We start from the raw sequence: 27,100 nt of genomic DNA on the forward strand, positions 1-27,100 counted from the left end.
GACTTTCTATCTATATAGTAAAGCTTATACCAATGTATTAAAAATACTTATTTTTGCATCAATATGCAAAATCCTATACCAGAGTTAAAATTAACCTTATTTGGGAATAACAAATAAAAGCTTAAGTTGAATAGATTCAATAATCTACCCTTTTTCTATTTCTATAAAGTATCACTGTATATTCCTTGTTTTACTTTGAATAAGACCGTTAATAATAAACATCTCCTAATGACAATAAAATTTTGTAGCCATAGCAAACAACCAAAAACATACCCAACCCCCTTTAAAGGTAATTGGACGCCGTTCTCATGAGTTTCTTCTAGCTGACATTGTGGACATGTAGAAATCCTGTAGGGGGCCCAAATAAAAATGGTTAATTAAGCAAGCAATAACATCTGTGGTCCAATAACATTTCAATGTTGAGAAATTTCAGGCTTAATGAAAGTCCTTTTTGAAACAGTCTAAAATGCTGGATCAGTTAAAATTAGCTTTCTTCAAAGTTGTTTTGGGAGCAGGCTTTGATGAGAAATGGCAGTTGAAGAATCTGAGGCAGGTACAAGCAGAATGCTGGAACATGCAAGATGCTGGAACAGATGTGTCAAAGTCTCAGCTGAAGAATGATTCTGTCAGGTTTGATCCAGCATCTCTGGTGTCCAGTTCTTTTGTTCTGCAAACATATAATTTCTCACAAGCATTATAGACTTCTAAAATTATAAATGTTTGAGATGTGCAGGATGAAACTAAACAGTAAGCCAAGTTTATCTATGCAAATTAAAAGGTTAGCATAATACATGTTGAAGATATTATAGCCAAGGATTTTTGGCCAAGTATTGATGGAGTTCTGGCTGGAGACATTTTTTATGTCTGTCAGTTTTAGAGTTGTTCCCATGTAAAGGGATTAGCAATATAAGTTACCATTATTATTGAACCTACAATCATTATCATCAAAACAAGGTTAGATAGATTAAAATATCTTTTCGGGCTCTTGCGTGCCTGTTGTATTAGGCCAAGTTGCTACCTATTTCCCTAGAGAAGCCTCCCACTAGAGAGACAAGCTGGTTGCCTTGAGCAATATAAAATGCATGTTTTAAGTAAACTTTCCATAAACTCCTTTTTAGTTTAGAATATAAGCATACTGTAGGTATCTTGTACCTGTTTTGAGGTTTAGCCCTAGATTTTTATATATGTTGTAGCTATTTGTCCTATCCCCTTGTTTATATAGAATGTGCAGTTATGCCTTTATAGCCAAACTTTCTTTAAACTCCCTCTTACCTTTAGCATATAAGCATACCCTAGGCATCTTGTACCTAGGCTTTACATTGATGAGCATATCCTAGGCATTTTGTACCTGGGCTTTACATTGACAAGCATACCCTAGGCATCTTGTACCTGGGCTTTACATTGTTCGTGGCTATTTTTTTTTGGCTTGTCCCTTATTTATACAGGATGGGCAGTTATGCCTTTATACCCAAACTTTATTTAAACTCCCTCTTACCTCTAGCAGTTAAGCATACCCTAGGCATCTTGTACCTGGGCTTTACATTGATAGTGGCTATTTTTTGCCTTGCCCCTTATTTATACAGACTGGACAGTTATGCCTTTATAGCCAGACTTTATATAAACTCTCTTAGCATTAGCATATACACTCTTTTTACCCTTAGCATTAAGTATATCCTAGGCATCTTGTACCTGGACTTTTACATTGGTTTTGGCTATTCCTTGGCTTGCCCTCTTTTTGATATGGGGTGGACAGTTTTGTTTTTTTAAACATATGAATATAATTTTTGGGTTTTTAGGACTAGACTAGGTTGGCATGTATTTTGTCATCTTTAAGCCTCTTGTGTCTTTTTTAAATAGGCACAACCAACATTATTCCCCTGTGAAAATGTCTCACGTTTAAAAGGATAAGGCAGTTTCCAGGGCAGTGTGACATTATCTCTCTTTACATAAACTTAAAAATGATGTGAATCCAACCTTTAGAGCAGTAAGGACATAACAGCTATTATTAAGAAAAAAGAATTTACATGGTAACCTTAAGGAAAATTTTGACATTTTGAATCTTAGACTATCTCTGTAAGTGGCTAAACTTACAGCTGGAGTTGCCATCCTGGCTTTTATTATGTAAATAAGTTTGATCCAGAACTCAGAGATCTGCCTGTTTCTTTTTATCTTGTGTTGGGAAGAAAGGCATGTGCCTTCACCAACTTGTTCAGATATATATAGTTTCAAATCAGTATATTTGTAACTCAAAGCCTTTAAATGAAAATCAAACAAAAAGACAAGAAATTTTTAAGTTTGTAATCAGTTGTGCCAATTTACGCTGTAACAAACAAATCCCAGTTGATTATTTTAGTTGATGTTTCAATAAATTGGTGGACCCTTACCAGAAAGAGCTGACAGATACTTTGCAGCCAGAGAGCTTTGAATTTTAGCCTTTATTAACCTAATTATTTGGATGAGTACTATTGTCTGTAACTTAGTACCCCAATCCTTGGCTTTTTCCCCATTTTCTCCTTGAACTTTCTTGGAGAAGGCATAGAGAAGAACCAACACCATTAAACATATTGCAACCGGATCCATGAATATGACAGCCAAAATGAAGCTAAAAGAGATTAAAACACCCTCTGCCATGGCAATTTGTATTTTACATGCAGTTTAGGCCAAACTCTGTCTAGAGGTTTGTCTGCCTCCAGTTCCTTTCTTTCCTGCCATGGCTGTGGAGCTGAGCCAGTTGAGCCAACCACAGTATAAAAGAGCCATGCTTGTTTACCCCTTAGTTAAACTGCAGCAGCAGAGTTTTGTTATGGAAGTCTCAGGTCTGCCCACAGGAGGCTGTCTTTTGCTCCTGGGCGGGTTTAATAGTCTCTCTTAAAGAGATAGTAACTGACCTGGGAGTTTTTAGATTTTAAGTTTGGTTTGCATCACTGGTAGCTTATTCCCCCCACCAAATTATGATAAAGTATGATTTAAAAGGTGTGAATTCTTAGATTAGTTGGGCGCCATTTGTTGTAGGAGTTTTTAATATTTACTATTGGTTTATCTTCTGGTAATGCTGTTGTTAATCCTCAGCAGCTGTATAACCAAATCATCACATAGAGACTGGGTTTTTAGTTAACCTGGAACACAATGCTGAGCAATATTTACTGCCTCCTAAACCTCCAAGCCCTCAGTTTCCTAACATTTAGATTTCCCACATTATAGTTGCTCTTTGTGAAATCTTAGGTTTGGTTCATGCTCCACGCCCTCCAAGCTCTCTCCTCCAGCTCTGCTCTCCTCACTCTCTTCTGCTCCTTCACCTTCCATCCTCTCCTGCCTTCTGGCTCCTCCCCCCTTTCCTGTCCTCTGGCTCCTCCCTGCTCAACATTGTGTCCAGTTGCTTTATTTTGTTCCTGTTTACACAAAAGTTGAGACAGGATGCTTAGAATGAGTATCACAATGCAATATTCAGATTGAAACCAGAGAGTTGGGGGTGGGGTGGGGGAGATATCAGTATTTAAATGAACAAGGGTAAGGTGTATACATCAAAAGAAAACATTATACCAACAGTTCACTTTAATTAAAATGCTTACCTTTTCTTAATGAATTATTATTTTATTATTGTAATCGAGGACAAGTCATTTTGAAAAGTTCCTAAGTGGTGATACTTTCCCCAAGCCACAGTAATAAGCATTGTAAGACTAAAGTAATTTGTTTTCCTAAATTCCTGTTAGTGCCTCTGCAGACCCCTGATGATGACTGACCATATGGGGCTTTTATGGATTGGCTCTCACCTATTCACCATTCTTTATACAGAGGGCCATTCTTCGGCCAGAAAAGGATGCTTTTTAGTTTGTAGTCCCATTCTCTTCTCCTCACAACTATCTGTAGTCAGTAAGAGGGCAGTGGTTGCTCTCATTTCCAGATCTGGAGCCCTTCCCTGGGTTTTCTCTGAACCCGTTCTATCATAGCAGTTCCTTATTTCCTTGAGTCTTTTCTTCTGTCAACCTTTCAATTGTTTAATGATACTACTTTTTTCCGTATTGTATAGACATTTTCTTTTGTTTGACTTTTAATTTTGGTTATTGAATATTTTTATGTACAAGAGATAAGGATTTTTATTTAATTGAGTTCAGGTTGCAACATTTTACAAATCTGTTGTCATGAATCTCTTTAGTTAAAACTCAAAAGCAGGCAGAGAAACTGTATTCATAAAGTTATGAGCACTCACAGAATTTTTTCAGGAATATATAGTTAGGACTGATTTTCATCTTACAGTATGTATTTTCACAACATCCTTAAGAGAGTGTTGACCAATGGAATACTACTCAGCAATCAAAAAAGAGGAAATCATGAAATTTGCAGGCAAATGGTGGGATCTAGAAAAGATCATTCTGAGTGAAATATCCCAGAAGGAGAAAGACAAACTCGGTATATACTCACTTATATAGACCTATAAGATATGACAAACATAATGAAATCTATACACCTAAAAATGATTATCAAGAGAGCGGTCATGGGGTAAGATGATCAATCCTCATTTAGAAAGACAGATGGGATGTGCATTGAACATATGACAGGAGTCTACTGAGCGCATCTGAAAGACTCTAACTAGCAGTGTTTCCAAAGCAGATACAAAGACTCATGACCAAACCTTCGGCAGAGTACAGGGAATCATATGAAAGAAGGGGAGTTAGTATGATGTGGAAAGGATAGGAGCTCTACAAGGACCAAATATATCTGGGCACAGGGTCTTCTCAGAGACTGTCATTCAACCAAGGACCATGTATGAATATAACCTAGAACCTCTGCTCAGATGTAGCCTGTGGTAGCTCAGTAACCAATTGGTTTCCCATAGTGAGGGGAACAAGGACTATTTCTAACAGGAACTCAATGACTGGCTCTTTGGCCTCCCCACCCCCCAAGGGAGGAGCAGTCCTGTTAAGCCACAGAGGAGGGCTTTGCAGCCAGTCCTGAAGATACCTGATAAAACAGGATCTGATGAATGGGGAGGAGGTCCCCTCTATCAGTGGACTTGGAAAGGGGCATGGTGGAGATGAGGGAGGGAGGGGGGATTGGGAGGGAATGAGGGATCGGGACACAGCTGAGATACAGAGTTAATAACCTGTAACTGATAAGAAAAAAATTAAATTAAATTAAAAAAAGAGAGAGAGAGTGTTGACTTTAAGAAATATTGCTTCTAAGAAGTCCTCAGGGTCTCTGAAGTGCAATTAGTGATGGGAAACAGCATTTTAAAGTCTCCTGTTAAACTTCCATCAGTTCTCTAAGAGCTTACTACTCAGTCTTGGTTTTAAGGATACTCCCTTTTTCAGCAGCACCTCCTTAATATTTTTAAAGGTTAGAGAATGAGGCTTCTTACAAGCCATATTTCTTAAAATGAAGAAAAAGTATGATACTTAGAATCTTTCACAGTGTTATGAAAAAAGTTAGCAATTCACACAATACTAGCAAATCATGATTAGAGATTTAGCACTGTCTAGCACTCAAAGACAGGAGAAAAGACACTGGCTCTGGAGGTCTCTTAAGTAGGATACAAGGTCTCCCTCTTTGGAGGGCAGCAAAGAGAGAACTGGAGGCATCCTGGGTGTGGCCATGGATGGTGGTGCATCCCAAGGGAATGGAAATGAGTATGCAGGAATGATCAGATTAGGTGTACCCTGAAAGACTAGAATGGAGGAGCAGAAGGAAGGCATGGGCAACTTCCCTGTTTTTCAGCTAAACGTGGTGTTTATGGAGTCCCTGTAACGTTGTTGGGGAGTCACAAAGCGATACAGATGGCTTGGGAGGAGCTGCTGAGGAGGGCATCAAAGAAGAACCCTGTGTCAGTGCCATTTGGTGGTCCAGCCCCAAGGGCAGGAGGGTAGCAGGAGGGGCTAAGGCAGATAGTGGTGGCAGCCCTCTCCTTCCTTGCATCTAAGAGAACACGTGGTCTGGAGCTCTTATGTGCTGCTAAGGAAACCTCACTTGTACTTTCCAACAGACAAGGGTCCACCACTGTGGACTGAATAGTTTCAATGTGGCTTTTATGATACTGTGAAACATAAAGATCTAGAAATAGTGATGGTATGGGGGAGTTCTATGGAAGTAGAGTTCTTGGTGTTATGTTCAATTCATTATTTATTGTTCTGGAATAGCATACATTTTGAAGTGAGTTTGGGGCGGAGCTCAGTGTTCAGAGTGTTTGCCTAGCATACGTAGAGCCCTAGGTTTGATCCCTAGCACTAAGCCCCACCCCTGCAAAGAACTGTCCTTCATTTTCCCTTTTAAGGAAATGTCTATACATAGTCTATGTAGAGGCATAGCGAACTAGGAAAATAGTTGTTTTTGTTTTCCTGCTTTAAAAATGTTTTTAAAATATAAAACAGCTATGAGAAAGGGAGGAGATGGCAATCACCCTGTCATTTATTGTTTGCTTCATCTGCTAGCTTTTTGGTCTTTCCTCCATTGCCATGCTTTTCTTGTTAACTTCTTGAGACCTTTTCAGTAGTATACAAGTTACTTACTGATTAAGGTTTTCTTTTTAATTATTACTTTTTTCTTTTTACTTTTATTTCTAGTGCACAGAGGCCAAAAAACACTGCTGGTATTTTGAAGGACTCTATCCTACATACTATATGTAAGTATTGTGCTTAGTATTCCTGCTAATTTGACCGTGGTCAGTTTTTTCTCTGAGGGTAGTTTCTGTAATAGGCATCGAATTGGATTATTGGATAGGGAAAGCTCAGGATGACATGTAGACCATTATCTGTCAACCTTCACAGAAATTAACTCCAAATGGATCAAATACCTCAATGTTAATCCCGAAACTCAGAAAATGCTAGAAGAAAACACAGGCAATACAGTATAAGATTCATATGTAGGAAAGGATTTTTTCTGAATAGGTCTCCATTTGTTAAGGATTTAAGGCTAATAGATGACAAAGAGAACCTCATAAAGCAAAAAACAAAACAAAAAAAAACTTTAGTATAGCAAATAGTAAAGCAATGGAAACATCAATTGAACAAAGAAGGTTGGGAGAGAATCTTTGCTAGTTATATATCTGACAGTGGATGAATATTCAGAATATATAATAAAGAACCCCCAAAAAATGAAGAATCAAGGAAACAAATGACATATTTGAAAAATGGGCTATGAGGCTTGAGGCTGGTAGCCTGAGTAGGCTGGTAAGAGAGTAAAGAAAGGACAGACACATGTACAGAAAAGTTGGGGTCAGGTAAGCTACGTGAACTCTGATGAAATTCTGCAACTCCTAATCTTAGTGCATTTATTATGTACAGTACAGGGGAAGGAGCCTGCTAGGTCCAGTAGGAAGTCTATGTAAATGAGCACTCTCAGGCTGTGGTCATCCTGGAAGAGGAGGATGCTGTTGCTAGCCTTGGTGACACACTGGTCAATAGTTGTGAAAGCTCATACTTGGACAGAGGATGTCCTTGACCTGGAGGACAGGTTTACCAATTACCCGCAGTTCCAGTTCTGGGGTCCTTGGCACAATAAGCTTATGTCAAACAGAATTCATTAGGCAGAATTTCATTAGATCAGCACTTCACTTGCTCCCTGTAGGCTATGGATCTGAGCAAAGAGTTCTCTAAAGAAGAAATAAAAATATCCAAAAATGTTTTCAAAAAGTCTTTAAAATTCTCAGCAATTAAGAAATTACAAATTAGCGGGACACGGTGGTACACACCTATAATTCCAGCACTGGGGGAGGTAGAAGTAGGTGGATCTCTATGAGTTTGAGGCCAGCTCCATCCACAGAATGAATCAGGACAGCCAAAGCTCTAGAGAAAAACCCTGTCTAAGGAAAAAAGAAAGAAAAGAAAAGAAAGAGAGAGAGAGAAAGAAGTTAACTACAAATTAAAACAAATTTGAAATTTCATCTCATCTCAGTAAGAGTGGCCAGGGTGATCAAGAAATAACTGACAGTAAATGCTGGTAAGGATGTGGGGAAAGGGAACCTTTATTCACTCTTAGTGGGATAGCAGACTGGCACAGTCATTCTAGAAGTTGTGTAGAAAATTCTCAAAACTACTATTGTGATCCAGCTGAACCATTGCTCAGCATATGCACACAGGACTTAATATCTTATTCCAGCAATGAACATTCCATGCCATGTTCATTGCTGCTGTGTCCACTATACTAGGAAATGGAAACAACGTAAATGTCTTTCAGCTGAAGAATGGCTAATGAAAATGTTGCATACACACAATGAAATACTATTCAGCTGCAAATAATTATGAAATTTGCAGGTAAATGGCTAGAACTATATACTGAGTGTGGTAACCTAGCCCCAGAAAGACAAATATTCTCTATTATTTGTGGTTTCTAGTTCAGAATTTTCAGATCTGAGCATATAAACTGGAGTAGCTGTAGAAACTAGGAAAGTAAAAAGGAACTATTTGTGGGAGCTTTAGAAAAGTAAAAATAGCAGAACATAGGTACCATCAAGTGAGAAACTAGGAGAATTGTGAAAGGGTTTGGCTGGGCGTTTGAGGGAGATGAGAGAGAGAGAGAGAGAGAGAGAGAGAGAGAGAGCGCACTAACTTTTTTTAAACCCAGGAATCTTATTATTTTATGTATAGATAAAATTACATATTTATCCATATATTTGCATACACACACTTATTGTTGTATGAGATTATGCTATTTGCGGTGATAATGCTCAACACCAAGAGCCATAGACTATAAATAAAGCTTCCAGTGGACATGAGAAACCCCCTTTCTACTTGTTGACCAAGGGAGTCCAAGAGACTCTGAAAACAATGTAGGTTATTATACCTTTGATTGCCTCCCAGCATTTAAGGGAAGACTTTGCTGGAGATACCTCACAATTCAGACAGGAGACCTGAAGGTTGCAAGCTGGATCTTACTTGCCTGAAGACTACTTTTCATAGTACTAGATGGTGATGCAACCTGCGAAGGGAGGAAAGTAATTAATAGTCCTAGCGGACTATGAAGCTCAGAACCACATCAATGGCCAACATGGCATCATATCCCTACAGGAGCAACAGTGGTATTCATATACTGTTGGTAACCAACAGCTATTTGATTGGACTTAATGTCTACTCGATAGGAAGGAGCTCATGCCTCTTACAGTAGAGCTACCCAACTACCTGTGGCTAGTGGGACCATGGAACATAGAGGAGAACCCACTGCTGCCCTGTCCTAAACTAGTATAAATTCTGTCTGCTTTTCTAAAAACTTATTTTTATACCTAAAGGTAGTATAGCTCTTACCCGTCATCAAAGATGATTCTCTTTGCAGCAGATGGGGACCATGACAACATGCAGAAATCAGTTGATACATCTATAACACAACCCCTACTCTTAAGGTTCAAAGAATAAGGAGAAAGAAGGAGAAGCAAGATAGTAAGTGCCGGAGTACCAGAATGTCTTTAGGGAGACTGTCTTTTATGTATGACAGGCTAGCTATATTCAAGAAATCTCAACAATATGGTTGCCTAAACAAGGCATGTATAAGGGCAACACTAGTTGACGTATTGGCATGGCAGGAGAAAACCTCACAAGGCTCCGCTGTAGGTGAAGCTCTATAGGCAGTTAATGTCTACTGAGAAGAAGAAGCAGGCTTTGGCAATGATGAGCTCTCCAGTTTGTTATCTAAAGACAGGTGGCTGTCTCTAAAAATACATACAGAAGAGCAGTACTAAGTGGACTCAGCAGGTTATATATTTCCTATATTTATATGTAAATATAATGTTAATATTATATTTAATTATTAAGTAACATTAAATTTATATTATATTTATGAGTATTATATATTGATGTATTTACATATTGAATTATATATATGAATATATACATATATATGAGTTTAGGAGAGAATGTGGGGAAGCATGGAAGGAGTTGAAGGGAAAAGAAGGGGAATGATGTAAATACAATAAATAAATAAAATTTAAAAATTTCTGAAAAAGAATTATTCTGAAAGAAGAAATTGCATGCCTGAATTATATGTGTTAATGATTAATTGAATCACCAGTAATGCATCATTGTCACATTAAGGGATGAAATCAAAACACTTCTACTTGGAGTCATTTAACCAAGAACAAGCCCAGATTTGAATTCTTTGCTTCATGCTGTGCCTTCCATCCTCTTTCTGTATATGTCTCTGTCCCTAACAAAGGGCTTTAATCTGTGTTTATTGAACAACACAGAAAGCATCACATGGGAAAGGAATGGGACACTTTAAAGACATCTTTAATAGAGTTTTTACAAGGGATTAAACTGCTGGCTCCAATGGATCCCAACTGAGCAGGATAACAGACATCATTGTTTATCAACCAATAACCTTAATTGGAAGCTTTCAACCCTTTATGGTTGATTTTGGGAAGTTGCTTTCAACTGCTGTTATTTGCTGCTTTCAGCAAATGATACACATGTGTAGTAATAGGTTAGGGGCATGGAAGAATAAATAATTTAAGATTGTAGCTGTGCGTTAGCTTAGGTTGTGAAAGTTGATTACCTGGGGAATCCAAGGCAAATAAGGTTGGTTGTTACATTGTTCTTAAAGGCAAATTAGTTTGAGTACACAGTAATCAGTCTTAAATATTAAGTGACATTAATGTGTATTATTAATTTTGCTAAGAAGTCCAGAAAAACTTTCAGTCTTAGAATGTAAGAGATATTTTTATAATGTTGCACTGCCAGAATTGAGGAAAACTGAGAATTTAGGAAAAGTGATAATTTAAGAGAAGCAAGAGAAATTTCTGAGGATGAGAGAGGTTTCAAAGAAAAAAGCCATTGTATTCCATTGTCTAAGGAATTTTTTTATGGCCATGGGAGAAAGTGGAGAAAGACTGATTCAAAAGACTCTGTTGAAATCGATCAGTTCTCTGCGGTATCATAAGCTAAACTAATGGACCACCTACATGATTTATGCCTGTCCCCCTGGCCCAGGAAGGAAAATGATCATTTACCCTTTATGTACTGCCCACCCAAGAAGCCCTTTAAGTGCTCCTCTTACACGTTTGTCCCCTGCCTGGCTAATGATTGAGTCTTCTTGATGGAATACAAATAATTTAACATAGTAAATAACTCCATAGACCTGTAAGTGCTGGCTGGTGAGAAAGGTTCCATCCCAAAGATGGTGCTTGACTTACCTCTGTTTTCTTAAAATACAGAAACCTTAAGATCAGTACAGTAACAGACCAATGAATGCTCAGCCATTACCCTGGGCCTAAACTAAGAGAAGGGCTTTGGTTCTGGTTCAGATGTAAATGTTCTTATAGAAAGGAATCTGAGAGTGCCTCTTTGAAAACAAGACTTTTTTATTAAATTTTTATTTTTTATATTAATTGCAGTATATTTACTCTGTGTCCCAGCTGTAGCCACCTCCCTCATTCTCTCCCAATCCCACCCTCCCTCCCTCATCTTCTCCCTGCCCCTCTCTAAGTCCACTGATAGGTGAGGTCCTCCTCCCCTTCCATCTGACCCTAGCTTATCAGGTCTCATCAGGACTGGCTGCAGTGTCCTCCTCTGTGGCCTAGAAAGGCTGCTCCTCCCACAGGAGGTAGGGAGGTCAAAGAGCCAGCCACTGAGTTCATGTCAGAGACAGTCCCTCTTCCCCTTACTAGGGAACCCACTTGGATACTGAGCTGCCATGGACTATATCCAAGCATGGGTTCTAGGTTATATCCATGAATGGTTCTTGGTTGGAGAATCAGTCTCAGGAAAGACCCCTGTGCCCAGCTATATTTGGTCCTTGTAACAAAATGGCAGCCTACACAATGGGAAAGGATCTTCACCAACCCTATATCTGACAGAGGACTGATATCCAGAATATATAAAGAAATAAAGAAAACAAGTCTTTAATACTGGAAGGAAAGTTATATACTGAATGTCTGAAGGAAAAGCATGGAAGGAAGTAAAGGACAGACAGTATTTGATCAAAGATAAAAGGGAGAGAGGCTTGTCTCTGGCTTATCTAGCATCTGACAGAACCATTCTTCCTAGTACTGCTCTTCTCTGTCAGTTTTGAGCAGGCCATTTGAAAGCCCAAATTCCCATTCTTGCTGTGGGACAATGAAACTTCTTTTCAAGAACTTAGTTGTCCTGTGTTATGAATAATGCTGAAAGTAAATTGCACTGCTGGCTGGCACATTGCATTGAGTATCTTTTCCAAGAGAAACATGAACTTACCCCAGATAGGATGCTGATGGCCAGACAAGGAAACTATTTTGTTCAACTGTAGCTTACTGAGCCAGTGTGTCTTTGGGCTACATAAAGGAGTATGAGTCACTCCAAAACAGTTGTGCCATGGAAAAGCTCATGCATGGGGGATGACTCTTTGTATCTCTGGGGCTCTCTGAGTGATGCCATGCCAGCTTGGCCAGTAATTGTTCACTGATTGTAGGCTCTAGATTTCAGAGAGTTGAAAGTTTTGTTTACATCTTGAGTATTTCTAGCCTCCCTTCTCCCTATAAGAGAGAGTGTTTCGGTTAGGAAGCTGCAACACAGCTGATGAATAGCCCAGAAACAAGCTTTGTGAGACAGTGCCTTTTTGAGTGGGAGGTAGCAATGTTAGAGCTGGCCACAGGGTATAATCACTCCTCATGGCTGCAGTATGACACTGGGCCTGATGGCGGGGGTCTGTGGTCACCTGAAGGAGAGATGTCCCTCATAGGTTCATGTATGTGAACACTTGGGTAGCGATTATGGACCCTTAGGAGGTATAACCTTACTGGAGAAGGTCTGTCATTGCAAGTGAGAGTTTGTAGACTTGCCCTATTCCCTGTTCTCCCTGCTTCCTGTGAATGGATCAATATGTGATCAGCCAGCTCCTGCGTGTTTCCATGCTTTATCTGCTGATTGTCATGCACCATGATGGACTCTGTCCTTCTGGAACAATAAGCTAAGTAAACCCATTTTTTTTTAAATTTAAATTTGTATTTTATCACAGTCACAGAAAAATAAATGAAATGGGATCTCTCCTCACTCTGGAGATGTGCAAGAAGGTGAAGGGTATGGGAGAAAAACTCTTGTTCTAATGAGACTCTCACCTCCCATTATTCCTTGCTTTCTAAAATCCTATTCTTCTCTGTGGTGGCTCAGACAGCTAAGCGCAGCCTTGATTACCAGCTTGGGGAAGTTTAGGGTATCTGCTTAGAAATTACCCAATCTGTGCTATTTTCTTAAACAGCCTGCATGGACTGAGACAGCAGTGAAGTAAAGATTAAGCTGAGAAAATAAGCCAGTCATCAACCTAAACTCCAGCTCCTAGACCAGGGTAATAGAATTAGTCTCCCTTTCATATCTCATTGCCAAATTTATATTACTCCATTGGTATTTCTCATGCTAATATGATTTCAATGGTTATTGATTTGTTATCAAATTAAAATACTGCAAGGTTCTGTGAGTATTTCTACTTTTTTCATTTTCCATATTACTTTGCAGTTCTGGCAGGGTATATATTTCTTTATCTTACCATATCTTAATCTGAATTTTACTGAATAACATATCAAAAAGACTGTTTCCCAAGACAGACCTGAATCAAACTGATTTCAAATGAGCAGCAACATACTAAAATGAAAAAGGAAGAAAAAGCTGGGTCCTAGGAATACAGCGTAGATTTTCAAAGACTCTATAGAGTTATTGAAACTCATCGGCAATGTGGTCCAGCCTATGTCAGCTCACTTTTTTCCCATTGTAGGTGGGTAATTTAAGAATTAGTAATTATGAGAAAAGGAGCACTTTCTAGTCCATCTGGATTTTTCATTATAAGGTTTACAATATTTATACTACTTTCTCTCAGGGTATAAATAAAAATACAATTTCTTCAAGTAAATGTTACAAACCACTTTAAATATAAAAAATGTGGGCTTATGCAAGTTTGAGAAGGTCTTTTCCAGTGATAAATAGATCTCCAAAGAAAGGGCTGGCAAGCAGTTGTCTTTTTCTGGCCTATTTGGCTTTACCTTGAATATGTTGATCAGATGGAAGTTAAATGACCATCATAGTATGACTGTATATTTTAACAGATTAGCATACTCCTTGTAATACAAGGAAATGCTAAAGAACCTTCCATCAACTTCTCAATGCAAAGACCATTACTCTCATCCTAAAGGGAATATGAGATAGTTTATTTTGGAACACAGATTTAAGCTACTCTATATTACATGTTTGAACATGGAAGCAGATTCATAAAATTTTATAGTTTTACAGAATAAAGACAGTCATAAATCCCAACAAATTCAAAATAAATTGGTTACAACAGGTAGTGTGGAAATGGGAACAAATTGGAATCTTCTGGTAATGGGAAGTCAAGATTGTACCCAACTTAGGCATAGTCTCCAAGGTTAGTTGGTAGAGCTGTATAAACAGGTCCAAACATCAAGTTAAAATGATTTAATATTGCATAGAATTAACCAAAGCTAAAGAGAAACAAAACAACAAAACCCAACCCTACTATTCTGGCAAACATAGAAATAAAGAGAACGGGCTGTGGAGACTTAATACTGGAGTCAAGGAAAGGATTGTATTTTCTTTTTCAGTAAGCTGGAGTGTCACTGTGTTGCCAAGACTGAACTGGAACTCCTGAACTAAATCATTCTTCTGCCTTGAGTTCCTAAGTAGTTGGCACCACAGGCATGCTACTGTCCTCACTACGTAGACCAGGCTGGAAAAGAGACCACAAACATCTCCCTGCCTCCACCGCCTGGGTGCTGGAACTAAAGGCTTGTGCACCACACCAAGCCCAAAAGGAAATATTTATATGTCAATATTTTGCTATTTTCAAAGTAGAAATATTATTTTATTGATATCAAACATTTCCTGACCTAATACATCCTCATATTATATTCTTGAGAATTATAGAATAAAGGCCAGACACTCTTCACTCCTGGACAGTGCTAATAATGACACATGCTTATTTCTCATTTTTAAAAATTGGCAGAGGGAACACCTCATTTTTATATTATTAGACTGCCGCTGGCACACACTACAAACTTATGGACCACAAGTACCCAGACTTATTCTTCTTTTCACATTTTTCACCCTAAAGACTATGTCACTTATCATTGATCCAGAGAGAGGGAGGAAGGGAGGGAGGGAGGGGGAGAGAGGAAGAGAGAGACAGAGACACTCTCAGGTGTTTTCTTTGGAATATACTAAAGTACAAATTGACACTTGCTCAGGGTAATATGTCCCACTCTGACCTTAATTGGAAGTCTGCATTTGGATCCCAGAATGCATTGAGAAGCACATGGGTAACAGAAAGCAATTTTAGTTGTCCATTTCTGACAAGCAGAAGTTCCAGAACCATTAATTATAAGTGCTGATAGGTGAGTTTGGGTAAGAATAATGTTATTTTCTGCTGCTAGTCTGAGAATCTGTGTAGCTGGTACACAAAGAGAACGAGATGGAAAATCCATTCTGTTATCACCATCTGCTGTATATCCAGTTTAGTATTAATGACTTCCTTTGGAACATAAATGGTTTTTTTTTAGGCATTGGGTACTTGGAGTGTATTAGATGATGGGATTATTTGTATATTATACCACCCAGTATTATTTTCTGTTAATTAAGCACAAAGTTGTGGTTAACATTTTGTTTATAATTGCAGCTATTTGAAATGGCAGCAGGGTGTGTCTAGGTCCACAGTACACTGTCAGCTTTACTGGAAGAAAGCAGTGAAGGAAAAGGGATGCGAGTACTAACCCCTGAGTAATCTTGTGTTCATTGAATGGCTAGCATTTGCCAGCATCTAGCCCTGAGAGTCAGGCCAGAGTGCAGAGAAGCCTTAAGGATGCTTAAGAATAAATGGGTGTCTAACTGAAGGGGCCATAATGAATGCTTTGAGTTTTAAAGGAAGAAAATAGACAGTCATTTGACAATGTGTATTTGCTGCTGATATTTCTAAACTGGTTCCTGGAAACTTAACTTGGGCTTGGATGTTGAATCTTGTTAAAAAGAAGAATCTGAGTTAAGATTTCATAACCCACTATGTGCATGGTATTCTGGGATAGACACATTTTCAGACTAAGTGGTGTGTATGTTATATTAACAAATACAGGTAATAATTTCCCATATATTTAAATATTAAATACATAAGAGTTCCTAAAATTCTAGGCAAGGAACTCTAAATATGTAGATAAGATTATCTCTCTCCCTGTTTCCCTGTACAATACCAGGGCTTAGGTTAAGTGGCTGTTTAACAGCACTTTCAGCATACCCAGGTTTTGTTTGTTTGTTTGTTTGTTTGTGATTTTCCCAACAGTAGCTATGAAAAATAGGCTTTATGGCACAGGCTATTGTATACAACAACAAAAGTCTGTTGCAGAAAATAATTTTCATAAAAGAGAACTTCTGACCTTTTTGAAGCAATTTTCACCTTCACAGCATTAGTTATAATCCCCCCTAGAGATTTAGCAGCTGGAAAATACTTACTGTAAGTACATTGCCGATTCATCCCAAGCCAACACCATGCCTGTCTGTACCTTGTGTCACCTGTCAGTCATTGTATTTCATCAGTCCATTAACTTTTTTTTTTTTTTTTTGCTTGCCAAACATAGCAAGCTCTTAACATAAATGCTGTAGTCTTCTCTGGGACCCTTTCTAGCCAAGTTCCAAGTTGAACCAAGAACCCCTATCAAAGCATAGTTTTAGTTGCTGATTCCTGTCTATGGGCTCAGAGTCCTCCAGCCATTTATGTAAGGGTTATTGTGCTGCCTTCAAGTTATCTTCTTAGTTTCCAAGCAGAAGGACTGAGGACAAAGAGGGAAATGAAAACCAAGAAGGTGGCTCATCATTAGTGTTTGGGTTCAAAGTACTAGTATTTTAGAAAACTACTAACCTCCTAGCTTACTTTTCTTTGTTGCTGTGAAAGAAAAAAAAACCTGACAAAAGCAGTTGAGGATAAGTGGGGAAGGGTTTATTTCACCATCATTGCAGTGAGCATGGCTGGACCTGTTGCTTAGGAACATGAGGCAGTGGGTTACATTTCACCTCAGTCAGGAAGCAGAGGGCAGTTAATGTAGGTCCTACATGCACTTTCACTTTTTGGAGGGTCTGAGACCACAGCCCATGAAGTGGACCATTGATGTTTTGCATGGGTCTCCCTGATTCAATTAAACCTCTTTAGAAATGTCCTTAAAAACAGGTAAACCCAGATGTTTGCCTTCAGTTCTTATCAGGTTAACCATTAAGATTAGGCATCGTACTAGCCAAGTTCATTCTTGCTGTCACCAGACAGTCACTATAGCCAAGAGGTGCTACATTAGTCCTTAAGTCTTATTTTGTTTGCATTTGCATATGCTTATTAGACTTTGGCAAACCACCTAAATCGTTATCTGTAAGTGGTTATATCCTATAACTTTGACTCTTATTTATTCTGTTATTTTGTAACAAGTTGCTACAGGCTTTCCTGGTTGAAACACCATGTATGTATTACCTTAGTCTGTATAGATCATGAGTGAGCAACACTAAAGTAGTTTCTCTGCTCATGGTCTCACCGGGCTGAAACCATGAAATTGGTTCAACTGAACTCTCCTCCAGCACTTGGAGTCGTAGATTCTGTTTGGTCATTAACAGATTGCAGGTCCTTGTGGTTATGGGGCTACAATTTATTTGGGGTTGTTCACAGTGTTCAGATCTCATATTCATGCCACATGGCTTTCCCATACCTGCATCTCTTCTTCAAAGTCACTAGAAGTATATCCAGTCTTGTGAATTGGACATCCCATTTTTTCGTAGAGGATTGTCTGCACTGGAGGGAGAAGTATGTAGATATACATATATATATATACACACAGAGAGTGAGACCTGGGCTATCTTGAGTTCTGCCTTCCACACTTAGTACACTAACATAAATGCTAAGAATGTTCATCTTTGTAAATCTATGATAGGAACCAGACCCATCTCTTTAGTTTATAGTTGTCTGATTTCCACCCACCCTAACACTAAGAGTCCAGTATCTCCCTTAAGAATTCCTCTCCTCCCATACCTATAAACTTATACAAGAAAATATCCTCTGTAACATTAGTTACCCAAAAGTGCTGACATGGTTGAGGGGGAGATGAAATACTGAAGAAGTTTCATGAGTCATCTCAGGCCTACAATAGATCTCAGCCCCAGGGACTTTCTTGGGTGACTTTTCTAGATGAATACAGCTTAGGAATATGTCTCATGAGTCTGGGTACTGCCAGAGGCCTTAGGTATGTGGTACACTCTGTAGAAGGAGGGAGTCTGAGCAGATCTAGTCTTTATATCAAGATGAAGTCCTTAAATTAGCATTTAAAGGGTCCCCATCATTCTGTATTGCTATTAAAGGAGCTGAGGCTGATAGAGTTTAATATCAGAAATCACATATCTAGTTGATACCTAGACCAGAACTAAGCCCCCTCATTTAACTTGACTCTATAATCTTTGCTTTTAACTTGTAAGGGCATATGGAGGTGTTCCCACCTTTCCAATGGCCAGAGATTAAAGACAGATAAGACAAGTTGTTGTTAGTACCCTTCTGATGCAGAGATTCCTTGGAAGATGGTCTGATACATTTAATATCCATTTCTGGTCTGAAAGACTCCCCAGAAGGAATCCATTTTGATTTTTTTTCTAATAATGCTTATGCTTATAGTGTATCTGAATGGAACCACATGATGAGAAAAACCACCCCCCCCCTTTGTTTTTTACCCAGAATTGTGCCCTCTCTCCTGCAGATGCCGTTCCTATGAAGACTGCTGTGGCTCCAGGTGCTGTGTGCGGGCCCTCTCCATACAGAGACTGTGGTATTTTTGGTAGGTTTCAATTCTTTCTTGTTCTGAGCATCATTTCCTAGTATTACCTCCAGTCCTCAAGCACTGGGCCCACTGTCTGCCTAGTTACAACCTCATTTCCAATGCTACCATTTAGGTCTTTGGGATAGCCTGGGCTGACTTAAGGAACATCTGGCCTCACTTCCTCCAGGGCTGCTGAGGTGGGAGTTTACAGAACCATTTCCTGTCTCCATAGGGACTGTCAGGGTAAGAAGAGCTTGGAGAGGTACAGCCCCAACCTTGAACAGCTTCTTATTCCAGTTTTTGAAATGGTGCTGGGGATTATTGTCTTGAGGAATCAGACTCAGTGGACAGATTTGTGACAAAGTTTCTGTTGTCTGAAAGTCTTCCCACACCTGTGTCTACTGCCTTAGCTTTCAAGGCAGCCACCTTGCACTCTCAACCCTCTCCAAGCTCCTCACAGAGGTCTGGGGAAGGTATGAAATCTATCAGATCACACATTAAGAGAAGGGTGGGAGGCAGACTGTCATTTAGAGAGTTGGCTTGTATAAGTCTTAGTTCTCAGAGAGGCCCCTGGAAGTCCTTCGGGATAAGCTGGATAGCTAAGGTGCATGTCACATGCCAGGAATGGCACAGCACTGCAAAGGGAATTTTTCTAAAATTCACCAAGTGTTTCTTCTACTCATCTACTCAGCTTGCTTGTACTGATCATGTCCTCCAGTAAATGCAGCTAAATCATCACATACTCTTCATGACGAAAGCCTCTATGACTTTAAAATTCTAACTTTATAGATGTTTTAACACTTACAACCTTATGTGGAATTAACAAGAATACTTGAATTGTTCTCTGAGAGTTTGCATTTTTCTGTTGACAACTGTTTGAATAAGGAAATCAGGAAGGACTCCAAGTGTTGCACAAAAGAGTTTTGTTTTGCTTTTTCCTTTAAAGCATAGATCCTTTCACAACCGGCAGGTCCTTGATCAGGCTTGGGCATTTAGTGTCTGGGCATCATCTGTTCCCTTGGGCTGTGGCTACACCCTCTTTTGACATAGGTAACCATGCCTAGATGGCTGTATCTCCCTCCCCCAAGCAAAGAGTGTTGGTGTTGTGCTTTTCTTCCTTCCTCTTAGTTGCTAGAGTCAAAACCTGAAATAATCCATGTAAAAGTTACAGGTCACTTCACCTTATTAAACCAGTCGAGAGTATATGAGTCCTCTAGCCAGCTGCCCAAGAGGAGGCTCATGCCTGAGAAAGACTGCTGGTGCAGATACAAAGGAAAGAAGGGGTTTTAAAAGTGAAAAGGCTTCAATGACCATCACTCCTGGTGTAGGCTACAAGTATCTCTATAGTGTGACCTTTGATCTAGTAAATCATCACACATGGCCTTTCTTCCAGAGGAACCAAGTTGTTTTTACATATCAGAATGCTTCCTCAGCAGGGAAGGAAGGTCCTTCAGGTGTTGAAAAGCTCTTTACCAAAGGGAGAGAAACGACATCTGTTTTCTGGTAAACATGGCTCCCAAGGGAAGAAAGTGTGGGATGGGGGTCAGGGATCAGGACAACCTGACTTTTCCTAAGCTATTTCATCCCTCCTTTGTGTTTCTTTTAGATCTTTGGATTTTATGAAGGAGCAGGCACTGGTACCTTGGAATCATTAATTTAACTCAAGCTATTTGTTGTTTGACAAAGTTTAACAGCCAGCTGATTAAACAGGGTCCGACCATTAGATCAGATATAGCAGTTAGTAAAATTGTGTGCAGACTCCAGTCCTAGGGAGCCTTTGTGGCAAGTCCTATGGGCAGCATTCTAGCTGATGTTGCCATGAGAACAAAGGGAGGAGAGACCACAGTGATCCTTATCTCCAAGTGTCGCCTGTTGGCTTCCAGTGGCAGCAGTGCTGAAGAAGATGTCTCTGTCACCTCTAGGAGGTGACCCAGAGAGGCCATCTGGGGCCACTTTCATAGTCCAGGTCTTCCCTCCTTACCCAGGCATGGCACCAGCAGCTTAGTGTTTAAATGAATGCCCATAGCTCAGCTCCCATGCTGTCCCACCCTGTGGCAGAGGCTCTGTCTTACATTATCTGAAACTTTCTTGGGGACTTCCTACACAATCAGGTAATTACCTCTTAGCCCTGAGGATTTTAGGTTTTGCAAAGAGAAGAGTTGAAAGTCAAGGTATGTCAGCTCAGGAGATACTGAGTGGAGAGTAATTGCTTTTTGCCTCTGTTGCTTTAAGTATTTAGGATGTGGGTGTAAACTGTAAGATACTCTACTGGGTGAGAAAACCCCATTCCTTGTCATGTGAGACATGAGGAAGAATGCATCTTCCTTATGAATAAGGAAGTTTTCCTTGTTCTGACCTACACAGCTGGAGCTGGTCAGTTCTGCACACCAGCGAATGGGGGAAAAAAAGAAAAAGAAAAGAAATAACTGTTCTAGCTGTGGTGGAGGGGAAAGCTTGTTATAGATATGTGGGAGAGCATAGCCCAGAGGCAGGGACATGTGGGAGAATCCAGAGGAGGCATGACGGGGGGGGGGGGGGCAGACACAAGGTGTAGCAGCCAGGAAGCAGAAAAACCAAATAGACTAAAGGGCCAGAATATTTAAATAATCTAAAATAGTTGGCTTATATAGGGAAGAACAGCTGGAGGAAGGACAGCCCAGCCATTAGGGTATAGGGTAGGGGCCCAGGTTGGGCAGCCATACCTTATAAGAGGTTGAGACTGAAGGATGTAGGGAGAAAAAGGCAGCCAGGTCTGTTTTGATATCCTAAGTAGGCACCTCGGCTGTTTTTCCCTGAGACTCTGACAAGTCTTGTTTTTCCTGTAATGATGCTAGCATGAAATTTACTCTGATAGGGTCTGTATTTATTCAAGGAAAAGGATACTACCTGAGCCTGGGAATGTGTTGTCATGTAAATGTATATAAATGTAACCCATTTTATTCAAGCATTGAATTTTCTATTACCAGTTTTTTTTTAATACACCTATTTTTGAATATTGTTTTATTAAACAAACTTGTTTTAAACTTGTTTTGAGTAACTTGCTTTAGGCTTTAGTTTCATGACGTATACAGAAGACTACATAATGGGAGATATGAATTGTATTCTCCCTCTAATCTTGTCTGTGTATATGAGTTACATTTGTGCTTAGTGTGATTACAAACAACTTTTGGGCACATTAAAGATATTTAATCAGTTATAAGGTGGTTGGTAATTACATCTATATCTTAATTATCTTTGTTGCAAGCTTTTAATAAACCAGCAACTCTCATAAAATGAGGATTTTATAATTTTATCTGCTAAGATTTTAATACTTAAGATTATAATTTTGAATTGAGCTCCTTTAGTGCCAAAATACATTTTAAACCATACATACAGTCCATGAGGAAACTGGAAAACTCATTTTCCTGATCCTTTTATAGTACAATTTAAAATATCTTTCATACTAAGTAGCTCATTTTATCATAATATAGTTGCAGGAGAGGAAAGATTCCATCTTATAAGGAGATTTTTATAAGAATAAAAGGTATATAATTAATTTTTACCATAGTTTTTTACATGTTCAGTTTCTCCAAATAGTTAAAGCTTAACAAATTTATCAAAGTGGTTAGACGTACATCTTGAACTAATTTTTTGTTAGTAGCAAAAAAAATAGCATGAATAGACCATTATAAACTTAGGAATTGATAAGTTTTAATCATCAAACGTATATCATCCTGAAGTCCCATTTTTGGATATAATTTTATTTTATCATAAAAAATTCATCTTTATTCAAAATATATTTTATCCTTTTAATGAAAAATATAGCCATGTATAAGACATTTTTGTATTTATTTTTAAATTTTATTTCTCTGAAAAGGAGTTGAATTCAAGCTCTATAAATGGCATACTGTAGCAAACTAAGAATATCTGTACACCATTAACTATCAAACCTTTTTGTTGTAAGTTTTGAATAATTTTTTTCAATTAGAATTTTACAGATATTTAAAAAAAATTCTCTCCCTTTGTCCTCCAATGATTGTCTTACAGATCCTGAGAGGAAGAAAATTTAAATTTCAGCAAGAGCTTTAAAGATACATGTGACTTTGAATGGGGGAACGCTTTTGTAAACAAGAACCAAGAAGGGAGCAAGTATTTAAACATCTGAAATTACATTTAGCTACTTTAACCTTGTTACATAAACCTTTCTGATTAAAATAAATAAAGAAATACTTAATAAATAAATAAATACTCAAATACTTTGAGATATAAGAGTAACAAATAAACTTCCATTTCTTGTAAAAAAAAATTTCCTAAGGAGGTTAAGCAATATCTTTATATATATATATATATACTTTACATAGTATATAGCAGCTTTTTCATTGTTGCATACACGGGCCCCCACCCATTCATAGTTTTTACCCTAACTACTCTAGTTTCTCCAGAAAACCTTGAGATCTCATGCAGGTCAGTCCTAATCACATATAGCCAGCTGAGAGGAGTGATTGGATATTCACATGAGGCTCCAGTGAATTTGCCTATCTCCTCCTTTCTTAAAGGAATACTAACATTTAAGAAACCCATCTGTGGTTAAGTAGGCACAGCTGGAATCATTACTGAAGGGTTTTAGACAGAGGAGTTTTGTGGCAGATTGAATGAGAGTGTCCCCATAGGCTCATATATTTAAATGCTCATATATTTAAATGTCCTAATCAGTAGAACTGTTTGGAAAGGATTAGGAAGTGTGGCCTTACTGAAGGATGTGTGGCCTTTTTGGAGGAAATGTGTCATTGGGGGTGGGCTTTGAGATTTCAAAAGCCAAGGCCAGTCCCAGTGCTACTCTGACTTGCTGCCTGTCGATCTGGATATAAAACTCTCAGCTACCAACCGTCATGTTTGCTTCCTGTGATAATCTTAGATTAACCCAAATCTTTAATCAATTTGTGTGTGTCTGCAGAAGGAGGCAAACAACTTGAAAAGCTTAGTAAGTACTCCTTTCTCATACTGAGTTTTCAGAATAATGTAAGTATGGTAAGCCATAGCACATTAAACAGAAAACTAGACAATAGAACTCAGAAAATGTTGGCATTAGGCTGCCTGCCTCCTTAGTTGTCTATGCCTGTAAAACTAAAAGGTAAATTAAAAAAAAAAAAAAGCAGTAGTATCCAGGCTCTGAGGGGCAGAAAGAAAGGCAGACCACAGGCATAAGGCAAAGGACTCCCTGAAACAGGAAGACTGTTCAGTCTCAGTTAGGAGATACAGGCTTAGAGACCCAGTAGAAATGGCAGGCTTTAGGACTCAGTACAGATTCTACCTTCAGTCTTTCTCATGAGCCACTCAGCTAAGGGGCTTGCATGCCCACACTGAAAAAGTACCTTGTATTTGGTGGTCACTGTGAGGTGGGGTCCTGAATTCACAAGCTTCCAGGATGCCTAGGGTCTTATCTGCAGTAAAGAAGTGGGGGAGGCTGCTTTACTCCTATCTCCATTGCTGTCACAGCCACCACTTAACCTGTGCCATCAGCCATCCTGTCCAAGCTAGGGCCTTGTCCTACAGAGTTCAGTCAGCAAGACTTTATGGCTTAATCCCTATGGACCTGGGGAGCTGTTTGAGAAAAGAGGGTGGACTGCCGGAGCCAGCCAGCAGAGTCGAACAGTTCTTGAGTCGGGAGTGAGGATTAATATTAATAAAATAAACACACAGCACACAGGAAACATTTTTAAAGGTCCAGACTCAGCCATAGCAAAAGGCAGGCTGCTGCAGCAAGCAGCAAGTCTCAAGTCTCTGCCTCCTCCTCTGCCTCCAGCCTTCTGACCTCTTTATTTGTGAGGAGTTACTTTCAGCCAGTAAAATATCTCAGAACAATAGGTTAATTTGCACAAGGAGCCTGAGGAAGAGGTGTGACCCTCACAAGCTATCCCACCTGCTGTCACAAACAAAAGGAGATGGACTTGCAAGTTCTTCTGGAAAGGCCTCCTAAAAGCCATCTCTCCGCCAAGATTTAAATATCAAAGCAGGCCGCTGGAGTCACAGTTCCCGACAGTGGACATTGACTAAGTTGAGGCTTTTGGCAAGACTGTAAGTGGTGGCAGCTGGTGACAGAGATAAGAAGAGGTGGGGTGGATTCTGAGGGGTAGAGAGCTGGGGAGGAGCAGAGGAAGAATTGTTTGGGAAGGAAGGACCATATGAGGAAATATTCTTCAGAAGCAAAGACAATTATGTTAGGCTGGTGGGCAGGGACAAAGGACATTTTAGTTTTCCGGGGAAAAAGATAATTGTGGTATGTAATTTTCAAAGGAAACCTCTGCCTAAAAGGAGAAAAAAATAAAAACAAAAACAGTGCTCTGGAGCACCCCAAAAGAGTCTGTGGCCCAGGATAACCATCCTTAACTGTGATGGTGGATCCCCGAATGGGCATCTTTTTATTTGTAACTGGCTCTATTGGTTGTTTTGTTTTGTTTTGTTTTATGTGTGTGTTTTATGGTTGCTGGTTTTTGTTTGTTTGGTTGGTTTTTGTTTTTTTAACAAAAACCTCTGGCCCAGTGTCTACCAAAACACTGTGTAGCCTCTTAATGATGGAGGAGACAAGAGCCCTTGGAAGCTTAGAAATGTAGAAACCCAACCCCTTCTCTCTTATTCATTTTCCATGTCCTTCATGGGAGGGACAGTCAGTGCTCCTTTGGGTTTGGATGTTCTTTTGGTCCCTTTCCGGAGCTGGCTTTCCCATTCTTCCCAGGTTTTTATTTGGCAGTATCTCAGATACTGAAGACTTTTTTAGCTACCTCAGTATGCTGGGAGGTATTTATTAGAGCAAAACCCTCTAGGTTCTAGAGGTTGGTTTGTTTGTTTATTTGTTTGCAAATATCATAGTCAGACTTACTGACAAAAGCCATTATTTAATAGCCTAGAATTTTCTGAAACTAGTGCTTCAAAATTGGTGTAAATTTGGAAGGCTTTGTATAATTGCTGGAGGAGCACCTGGAAAGAATCCTCCAGCCCCTCAGTAACTTCACTGATTGTAGACAAATTAGTGGGGCTTTGAGCTACACCTTGACTCCCGGCATAAAGCACTGGTGTTTTGGGTTATTAATATTTATTATCAATTTATCTTTTAATTAAACAGTATTCCTAAACCACCTATATACCCAAATCACCATAGAGAGACTAGGATTTATTTAATTAAGCTAGAGCACAATGCTGGGCAATAGTTACTCCATCCTAAACCTCCAAGCCTACACAGTTTCCTCCCATTCAGATTTCCCATTTTGTACTTGGTTTTAGTCATCTTAGGCCAGTACATCTCTCCTGGTGGTTCCAAGTCCTCTCCTGCCTATCTTTTCTGTCTGACTCCTACCACTAGCTTTTTTCTCTTCCCCTCTGGACCAGGATGTCCTACCCTATTCTCTCCATTGCTCAGCATTGGCTGGTTGTTTTATTGAAATTGCAGAGAACAAATGGTGGCATATTTACACAAACTTGAGACAGGTGGTACATAGAATAAGCATCAAATGCAGTGTCTGGATTGAAACCAGATATTGGGGTAGAGAAATCAGCGTTTGAATGAACAAGGGAAAATTGTACACATTCCACAAGTACATTATACCAACACACTGGTGAAGACTACAAGGCATAAGAGCCAATGGAAGTACTGGAGTCCCAATCAGGGCATTTGGACAGGGAGGCATTCTCAAAGTCACATAGTGTTCCAGCATCTGTGCTAGTGGCCACGGCCAAAAACCTCCTTGGCTTGATGTCCATTCTGCTTCATAGAGGGCCAATCCATTTCACAGAAGTGTACAGCTATCCCTTGAAGAGTGAAATGCCATAGTACTCCCAGACCCCTTCAGTGTGCATTGAAGACATGAAATCATCACGTTAGAAGGAAGTTTAAGTGGCTTGTTGAAGGAGATTACTTGGAGAAGCTCAGAAACACCAGTGCTGAAAAGAAGGTGTCTGGACTCGATATAAGACCTGTCACAGGCCCTGAATCATAGGAGTAGTAAAGGTTCCAAGTGAGATTCTGTGACTCCAGGAGCTACTTGGTATGACTAGATATTTTTCATCCTGGAGGAAAGGGGATAACTGAGAAGCCCAGCAAGAACAAGATAAGAAACACAGAATAAGTAATAAATAATGGCAATGGTGAGGGCAGAGAATGTACTCTGTGACTCAGCAAGCAAGAGTTAAGTATGCTCAAGGCAGCCAAGCTGCAGAGTGTTACGAGATCAAGAGAAGCCATCACAAAGCCAAAATAGTGCAGGGAAGCAGTCCAACTCTCTCTCAGAACCAGCAGGAAGGGGACAAAACAAGACAGAATGCCAATAACAAAGTAACAAAATAACTTTCCCAGAAGTGCTTGTCCAGGGTGCACTCAATCATTTACATTTGTGGCTAGTCCTT

General features: G+C 39.4%; 1 protein-coding gene across 1 annotated transcript in view; it reads left to right on the forward strand.

The window, feature by feature from the left end:
• The window catches only part of Vopp1 (VOPP1 WW domain binding protein), a 72,947-nt gene that overhangs the window by 30,734 nt on the left and 15,113 nt on the right, over positions 1–27,100 (forward strand). The window contains exons 2-3 of the mRNA XM_055612996.1: positions 6,555–6,613; positions 18,665–18,742. Of these exons, the coding sequence (XP_055468971.1) occupies positions 6,555–6,613; positions 18,665–18,742 (137 nt within the window). The remainder of the gene's footprint in view (positions 1–6,554; positions 6,614–18,664; positions 18,743–27,100) is intronic.

Source organism: Psammomys obesus, unplaced genomic scaffold (assembly GCF_907164565.1).
Source record: "Psammomys obesus unplaced genomic scaffold, mPsaObe1.curated_primary_1811, whole genome shotgun sequence".
In the NCBI taxonomy this organism is placed as follows: Eukaryota; Metazoa; Chordata; class Mammalia; order Rodentia; family Muridae; genus Psammomys; species Psammomys obesus.